The 9,483-nt window shown below is 34.3% G+C and overlaps 1 protein-coding gene across 1 annotated transcript; it reads right to left on the bottom strand.

The window, feature by feature from the left end:
• Positions 1–1,676: 1,676 nt before the first annotated feature.
• Positions 1,677–8,154, bottom strand: plxdc2a (plexin domain containing 2a). Its single transcript, XM_059501731.1, has 13 exons — positions 7,978–8,154; positions 6,457–6,674; positions 6,232–6,369; positions 6,058–6,127; positions 5,754–5,876; positions 5,541–5,659; positions 5,348–5,447; positions 4,897–4,992; positions 4,615–4,696; positions 4,462–4,522; positions 4,190–4,376; positions 2,023–2,183; positions 1,677–1,904 (listed from the first exon to the last, which is right to left on the bottom strand). The coding sequence occupies exons 1-13, from the start codon at positions 8,063–8,065 to the stop codon at positions 1,677–1,679; spliced, it is 1,671 nt and encodes a 556-aa protein (XP_059357714.1). The 5' UTR covers positions 8,066–8,154.
• Positions 8,155–9,483: the final 1,329 nt, after the last annotated feature.

The following is a 9,483-nucleotide window of genomic DNA, read 5'->3' on the forward strand; positions in this document are numbered from 1 at the left end:
CTAAAACGTGCACATGATTACTATTGCGTTCCCTCGATTTACTATTGCGTTCCCTCAATTTGCTAAATCGTACGCACGATTTAGCAAATCGAGGAAACGAATTAGTAAATCGTGCACACAATTTATAAATCGAGTGAACTAAATAGTAAATTGAGGGAACGCAATAGTAATTGTGTGCATGTTTTAGTACATTAAGGGAACGAATTAGTAAATCGAGCACACAATTTAACCTAATATTTTTTCCTGCATGTCATGTGCGGGGCTCTGTAGTGATGCCATTTTACACAAACAAATAACTCTTGATTGCTTTATTACCTCTCTCCCCTCATAATAAATAATAAACTAAAATAATGTAAAATTATACTATGATGTGGAGCTTTGTTTTAGCATATTTGACCATTACTGTGAATCAAGCTCATCATCAAATAAAGCCTTTAATTAAAAAAGAAATGGAATAGTTTACCCTTATATGAATATTCTGGAATTCTTTACTTACTCAAAGTCGAAAACCAAACAGTTTTATTATAAAATTTCTAGTATATGGAAAAAAACAACAACAACATTTAAGGCATTTCTCAAATTTTTTATTTTATATTCTACAGATGAAAGAGATGGTGCACTATCCCTTATATAGATTCATTTGAATGCCTGACCAAATATTTCTTGGATTAATCTTTCTGATTTAGAGTAGATTATTCTAGCCATGTGTCACCTTTCATGCAGAAATGTATATGTGCTGATAATAGAGAAGTTTACAAACTACTGTAAAGACATTGATTTATTGTAAAGTGTAAATGATCAGTGTAAATCAATAGATTTTTGGTTTGATATTTTAATTATAGTACATTTTTGTACACATTTTTGTGATGTTTGTTGTTACTGTTGTTGAATTGAGTTGTTCTGATTACAAACAGATTAATGGTATTCATTTACTGAAAACTTCAATATAACATTTCAGTTGTTGAGATCTATATTTCTGTTTAAGAATATTTCAAACATACAAATCAAACTACATATTACAAATACAAAGCACAGATATTATGAAGACATTAACTGAGGTATGTATGGTTACTATTGCAACTGATGAGATTACCTTGGATGTGTGTTCAGGAGTGTGTGTGTGTACGATCAACTCTTCAAATGTATCTCAGTGTTTCTGATACACTGCTATATATTTGAATCAAGAATATTTTAAAGAACTATCAAAGTTTTTAAGATTCTTCTATAACAGTACCTTAACATTATCCACATGAATTTGGAGTATAAAGATATTATTTATAACAAAAATATATAGTTCAGACTTCCCTGTTTTACACAGGACGTACTGTAAAGGGTTTGCAATACACAGGCTTTAATGACCCATCTGGTTAGAAGAGAGACACCAACAAGGGGACTCTCAGGAACATTTTCAGACTGTGGTTTAAAGGGGGCCTCTGGAGAGAAATTAAATAAAAGCTCAGATGTGAAGGCTTTCTCTGAGAGCTGCAATTCCACTAGCTTCACTGTGTTGGAAAAAACATTATGTATCCACAATGTTTACATTGCACTTTGGTGTAATGGTGCAATAGATCACTCACATTTTAAGTACTTGCTGTTATAAGGTCAAACAAATACCACATTCATCCCAGCATCCAGTGCAACTTCCTCTCAAAAACAGAGGAGCTAATTCATAAACTTTAGCGATGTTCCATGATAAGGAAATGTTCTCTTTGGTCAGCCACAATAAATCCTTCCCTCTGGTCCGTCAGAAACAAGCTCTCTCTCCTGTCTGACACGAGAAAACTGCCTCTAGGGTCCATCACAATGAATCCTTCTCTATCCTGTCCCATGGCCTCTACCTCTGCATATGACGGGTGTCCTGAACCCCGTCGAAATTTCATGGCAGGCCAGTGTGTTGGTCGTCTCTAGATATCAAGAATAAAATTCAGAACAAACTTTTGAATGGTAGTATACAGTATATTAATGTGCTTAAAATATTTTTTCACTTCCATTAGCTGTATATGCTTTAGATATGGAGTTCACCTCGATGAAGAAGAGACTGGTGCTGGAGGTGGGATGATAGTACATGTATATAGTGGCCAACACAGCAACCACCATGAGGACCATAGTTATGAGGATGCCTATGAGCAGACCAGTCTGCATCTGCTCCTCTGTTTGCTTCTCTATAATGTCCATCTGAGAGTCTGAAAGAGAACAGAAGAGGATCTTTACACTTGCTTGTAAAGAACAACAATTATAATCAGATTTTTACATTTTCTGAAAAAGATTTGTGAGTGGCAGTGTGTTCCGGGCTTTCTACATGATTGATAATAGGTCGCTATTGGTCCGGAACATAATGACCCATAAGGAAAATTTCCAGTACCTATACGTGTACTGAACAAACAGCGTTGTTTTAACTTCTGCACGAGCGAAACTTCATTGGCTACGTCCAGTTTTGTTGTTACTTTTAATAAGAAACAAAGTCTCATCTTTCCAATTTTCAATTTATTATATATTTATTTTTTCAGTAAAATTAAACAATAAATGCTGTTTTAACTCGCTTTGATGAAGCGTAACAGATGGCTGAATAAACAACTCTGTTCCCTTGCGAGTGAGCGTGATCATCCCTAGTTTTAACTGCGAAATAAACATGAATGAACATCTCGTGCCTCATGTTATCGCCCAATCAGTGTTTCAACCATGGAAAGATGCCAAAACAAAACATCATGTAGCATTTAATTTCCCTCAGTCTAGAGAAGAGTCTAGAGAAGAGCATTTCGTGACATATTAGACTATATTATATTTTACTTTATCTGTTAGTGATGTCTTAATTATTTAATGTATGTTTTAAAAAAAATCAATTCTGAAGCCGTTGTGACAGCCACTGTGTGTATTTTGTGGGTTGTTACAGTTGAGTGTTTTTTTTTATTATTATTATTCAAATACATGAAATATTGGTACTATATTTTTAGAGTTTTGTAATTTTAGATTTTTTATGAATATTTAATCATGCATGCTAATTTATCAATTTTTTACAATTTAAATTATCTTCCATCATCTAATGAATATTTAAAAAAAATTAATAGTTTGATATTGTAATCTCAAAATGAAATATAATATATATACATATATATATATATATATATATACATATATATATATATATATATATATATATATATATATATATATAACAAATAGAAATTTAAAAAAATTAATTATGAGATTACATTTACATGTTTGCATAAACGTTAAGTGTTGATAATTATATTTAAAAATAAATAGTTATTATATTTCAGTTTGGGCTCTGTTGTTAATTGTAACCTTATAGTAACCTAATGTTAAAGGGCTCACTATTTAGAGCATAAGCTGTGGTAGATTTTTATCCCTTGGAAAAATTTTATTATAATTTAATTTATTTAAATAAAAAGGAATTTGTTCATTAAACCACTGTTTAATAATAATGAAAAGCTATTTTATGTTTAAATTTCCCCTCTGCTGTACTGAAACTATACCGAACCGTGGACTTCTTTTGGACTGAAGCAATGAGACACCTGCTGACTGCAATTAAAGCGCTTGAAAGATCAAAGATCATTTTTAATATAACTCCGACTGGATTTGTCTGAAAGATGAAAGTGATGAGAGTGCCTCAGGGGTAAAACACAGCCTAATTTTCATTTTTGGGTGAACTAACCCTTTAATGAGATGATAGAAATTTTGTCCTATCTTACTTTCCCTCTTCTGTGGAAAAGATGATCATTTTTTCACCCAAATAAATTGGAAGTCATTGGGCACCAAAACAGATTGGTTCCCAACATTCTTCCATATTTCTAAAAGGCCCATGTTTCAAAGATGAAAGAAAGTCAAATATGGAACCACATGAGGGTAGAGTAGTATATGAGAACAGAATTCGACAGAATTTTCATTACAAAGTAACATTGCAGCACAGAAACCAAAGGTTTTCAGTGTTAAACATAAAACAAAAACTGGAAGTTTATTCTGCAGATGAAAGGTCAGATTTTCATTATGGATTAAGTGTCACGTTGTAAAAGGTTATGGCCTAAGGAAAAATGCTGTACAGGTGTCAAATTGTTTTGGTTTGTAGGGCTCTTATAATTAGTCTCATTTTAAGACCTCATTTGGAAGCAAGATATATAATGAAAAAATATCCTCTCAATGATCTGCAGGACATTGTAAGACTGATACATACCGTCAGTGAGAATGCTGGTGGGAAGGGCTCTTATGAATAAGGGTGTGCTGGTGAGTTTGGTGGTGACTGAGGAGGCTGATGTGGGTGATGTTGTTGTAGTTACTGACACTTCCGTCACTCCTGTCTGCACCGCTGGAGTGCTGCTTCTAATGACAGGCTGCTTTCTGTCACAGCCCTGGCTCTTTATCTTAAATACAACTATATTAAGTTAGTAAAAATGGGAGATAGTGGAACAAAGGAACAAAAGTGGAGGATGTACTGCATCTATTCACCTCAATTAAGCACCCACTGTCAACCCAGTCCTGACGATTCTGGTCAAAACCACTGGAACATCTGCAGGAGAAACATGATTTGCAGCTGTTAAGTCCCTAGCCTTAAAGTTGAAGCACACTGCACTTAATCTGTTTGACTATTCAAGTGTGTACCTCTGCAGGCGACTGCACCAGCTACAGCTGAAGCCGATCTGAGCTGTAACACACGTCTCACAGCTGGAGAACTGAAGGCAGGCTGACAGCAGGAGGAGAGACGTGTGAAAGACATGAGCACTTTTCACAATAAGTGATTAAATGTACTCAAGTCCAGTCATGGAAAACAACACTGGTCTTAATATTAGTAAAAGATATTAGAGTTCTAATCAGAGCTATTTTCCATACAGAAAACATATTCCATCTGAGATGAATCTAGTTCTGTCAGCAGTTTGGACTTACTTGGTAGAGGAAGCATCTCAACAGCGGTGATGTTTGCGATCTTGGATTTTAAGAGCTCTATCCTATGATATTCATATATTGTTCTTCTTCTAACATCTGTCATGAAAGAAACAACAATAGAACGGAAGGCTAGTATCTTTATTGACAATTAAAAATACAATTATTCAAATAGTTTTCATTATTTAAACTATAAAACTGAAATTATAGTTTAAGTACTATAATAACTAAAGTTATAACTGAAACAAAAATAAAGCTAAATAGAAATATTGAGAGAGAAAAAAAGAATAACACCAAAATGAAAACTAAAAATGAAAAATGCTCAATCAAAATACTAATAAATAAAAAAAATTGTATAAACTGTATGTAAATACTAAAATAACACTGGTGAAGGCAGAATTAATAAAAAAAGAGCAGTGTTATTTTCCCTTCTAAGAAGAGTTACAGTACTTACTGGGAAGCTGTTCAATCTTATGAAGAATCACAAATGCATCAGAGAGCCCGACTTTCACAGGATGATTCACTGAGCTGATTTTGTTAATGTCAATGGGAACCTAAAAGCAGATGAGATAATACAATCAAACCTGGCTTCATCAACAAAACATTAATGGCAGCTGTAAAACCAAAAAGTATCTATAAAAAACAACCTCTTTATATGCAAAAGTGATTCTGCCATCCTTGTATAAAGCAGCTTGGAAGGTAAAACTGCCGAGATGAGATGCATCGTGGAGATACACATGGTCCCACTGCACAACAAGAGCTGTGCCTAACAGAAAGTAGATTTATAACAGCCATTCAAACTTGACACAATAATTAAAATAAATCAGGGCACGTTCAATTTTCAGTCCGTCTCATTTTACCATTATCACAGTAAATGACTGTAGAATTCTGTGAGATGCTCAGGTCAAAATTAGCCATGAGAGGAGCGATGTACTGAGTAGCGGTCAGCATTTTGTGAATTACATCTCCAGTGTAGATGAAACCTAAATAGAAATGTAATATATTTCAAATATACACTTCTGTTCAAAAATGTGGGGTCAGTATTTTTTAAATAAGAAATGAATATTTTATTCAGCAGGGATGCGTACATTGATCAAAAGTGACCGTAAAGAAATGTAAGCTTCAAAAGTTTTCTATTTCAAATGGAAAATATATATCACTCACCCCCTGTAGCCACATGTATTTCCCTCAAAAAATGTCCATAGAAAGGGAAATCGAAGGATAGATTCACTCTCTGTAAAGACAAAAATCCCCCACAATTTTTTTTTTACAATTTCAAAAATGGATAAAAAAAAAAAACTTTAAAAAAAAACTTTGTTGGTGATTGTATGATCGTACCAAAGTTTGCCGATGTGTGTTGGAAAGAATACCATGAACTCCCGTGTCCATTTGCTCAATATTTACCCACAAATCCTTGTCTGGACTATCTGTGGGCCCATAGAATTTGGATGTGTAGTAAATATGGTCCACATCTCTCTGATGAACAAATATACACATTACTTACAAATGCACACATGAGAGAGTATTTTATAAATACGAGTTAATACATTCTTGACTGTTCACCTTAATGGATAAGTTATGATGACTCTCAACTTCTGGAAAGCGCTCTGAATCCAGTTTGCCGTGCTTTTCTTCATAACGTTCCAGATCCTGGTTCTGACTGATCTCATCCACTGGTTTGGATGAGAGCGTCCATCTTCTCCATCTTTTATTGTAAAGCTTGAGGTTTACACCAGCACTCTCTTGCTTGGAGAACCCTCCAAAGGTAAAGCAGGACACCCCTGATGAATAAAGATTAATTATACTATATGATGCATTGTCTGTGTTGCTCTACACAACAATCACTGAATCATTGATAACCTGCATGCATGTGAATTGCTCCCTCAATCACAAAAAAGTTCACATGAAATACAATACACATATTCAGCTCTTCGGAGAACTGAAGAATGTAACATTGATAATAATTTTTAGCAGGTGTGCAACTATGGATGAAAATGACCTTTTATGCAAATAAACACAGTTCCTCACATCCTGCAGTGACAAGCGTGTCTCCAAAGTACTTCTTTCACAGGAGAGAGTGAAACATGCTCAGAATTCCTCATAGCACTGGATGGGGGAGTGTGAGGGCAGGGCAGTGTTTTGACTGGGGTAACACAGAGTTTCGTCTCATTTGATTTCTGCCAACTTTACTTCTATACTGTATCTCCAGAGTAATCTGATGCTGATGTGAGAAATAAAATAAAATAAATCCAATAAAAACTTATCCTGTGTCTCATGCACAGCGTGTTGTTCTTTTCCTGTCTGGCATTGTAAGTATGCGATATGCCCTCAGGTCTATCACATTTATTTTCAACATACTGACAGAGACCGCAGGCTACAGTGAGCGTGCATGGGCCAAAAAATCTTTTGCATGGGTAGGTGCTTGAGTTAAAAATCTCACATGATTTTGGATTATTAAAATCATTAATACTCATTACAATTAGACTGCTTCTTCATGACAAAGTCAAGCAATAATCTTTCTGTTCTAATTAATAATAATGCGTGCAATGCCTCTTAGATGCCTATGGGTTTTGTCTTGATCTTAAAAGTGTGTTAAAATCCAATTCATAGTCATTCAATGACTTGACCGCATATGTTCTATGATAAAAGGCTTTTACTATATTTTTAACTGCTACAAATATATAGGTGGTCTATATGAGATATATGAACAAAAGGTACTGAACATTTAATTTAATTTATTTTTGAAAAACATTTAAAGACAACACATTTTGGTGCTTCATAAAAGCCATAACGCAAAATAAAAAATAATACACAATTAACAATAGCATCGAAGACTTAAGTGGTATTAAAAGGCACAAAATAACAAATTGTAATAATAAATATTTATAAAATTAAGTGAAAAATAAACATGAGCATTTTACAGTATAGGAGTTATTTGCTACTTTACCTCAGTTTGCAGGTAATAAGATAAAATTTTTAAATGCATAAAATATGAAAGTAAATAACTCTTAAATAACTATAGGTATCTCTTATTGCCTATTTTGACGACTGAATGAAAACATGCCAAAAAAATTAATGACTTACCAATGGATGGCAATTCCTGTAAGGTAAATTTAATCTGGATAACTGCAAAAATTCCCAAGAAAACATGTGGTCTTGCCGGCAGTGCCATAACCAACTGTATTTAATGTGTCTCCTTTGTACATTTAAAAGAAAGAGAGAAGCCAGAAAAGTTGAACTGCATGCGACCGGGACACATAATGCGTGCTCCATACACACCACCCACGCGAGACTGTCCAGTGACGTGCACGTGCATGTGAGGAGTTCAGGAGAGTTTACAATAAAATATTTTCCACCAGTCACTGAAAAAAAAAAAAAAGACGATGAAAGCTTCCTCAACAGTAGAGTTCTAATTATCTATAATACCATGGTAAAATTGTTGGCTAATGGATATGCATAAAAATGTGTGGACCTCATTTAGACGACAAATATATTCTAACATTATTCTGGTGTAGGCCTACTCCTAAATGTAGCCTACTTGTAGGAACCATTACACACTTCCATACAAATTTTAAAAATGTTTGAAGAATAGGAAGCACAGAAATCTAAAATGCAATTTCTATTGGAAAAACACTTTTAAACACAAGGTAGTTAACCACACATCACTCCGGAGTCAACCATGTCTTCAGAACATTGAGAGCAGACTTTGTGTCAGCATAAACAGAGCCATATTAAACAGTGGTTTAGGAAACCTTAAAGTAGTTTAACAGAGACATTACAGACATGAAAATCAACTTCCACCTTTCATTTTGATTCATCTGAGCACTTAAATGATATTTGATCCGTGCTTGTAGGCGTAGTTATATGGCTGAATGTGGTTGTGTGAGAGTGTCTGTGCTCGTTCGAAAGGCTTACCGTTAGGAAACTGGTTCCTGTGAGAAATGAGTGGATTAGGGGAGTGTGACATGTCTCATAGAGCTGAGAGGATTCTCTGACCCTTTGGTTTGGAAATGTCAGACAGCCCTCTCCTGAATGATGGTAGGTCAACTCAAGATTTAGGGGTTTAATAAAGTTGCTTAAATCCAATGTATTCCACTCAAGCCTCTGTGTGCTGAGATTTCATTTTTGGAAAAAGGAACTAAAGAAAGTCTAACGGTGATGACTACATCACATCGAAACTATTGAAGGTCAAAACCCATTTCCAGTACATCAAAAAGTTATTGTTGTTTGCGTAAACTAAATTTTGAGCGCAGTCATTTGATATGGTGTCATATAATACAAAACCAAAGAGCCCTAAATATTGCATTAGTGTTTACTGATAATATTTTCAGCCTTGTAAAGTAAATTTTAAAGAGTTGGCTTGCCAACATTAGTAGGCTTCTGCAGTTTATTTCAGCATAATGCAAAAGTATCGTTGCTGTAAGTGAAAGGGTACATTAAAAAAAGTGTTAAAAATAAAGAAAGTGAAAACACTTGATATGCTTGAATTTACATGACAGTCAATAAGGTAGAACTTAATTTATAAGTATATAAACGAAACGTAGAAGTTATATAATATTTGAGACTGCAAGAATCACACATATATTGTCA

This window comes from Carassius carassius, chromosome 20 (assembly GCF_963082965.1).
Source record: "Carassius carassius chromosome 20, fCarCar2.1, whole genome shotgun sequence".
Lineage (NCBI taxonomy): Eukaryota > Metazoa > Chordata > Actinopteri > Cypriniformes > Cyprinidae > Carassius > Carassius carassius.

Coding starts and splice junctions, on each gene's coding strand:
- plxdc2a (XM_059501731.1), bottom strand. CDS start 8,065: ATGGCACTGCCGGCAAGACCACATGTTTTCTTGGGAATTTTTGCAGTT. Junction 4,697..4,896: donor TGAGATGCTTCCTCTACCAA/GTAAGTCCAAAC, acceptor TCCTGCTGTCAG/CCTGCCTTCAGTTCTCCAGC. Junction 1,905..2,022: donor CCAGTCTCTTCTTCATCGAG/GTGAACTCCATA, acceptor CTTGATATCTAG/AGACGACCAACACACTGGCC.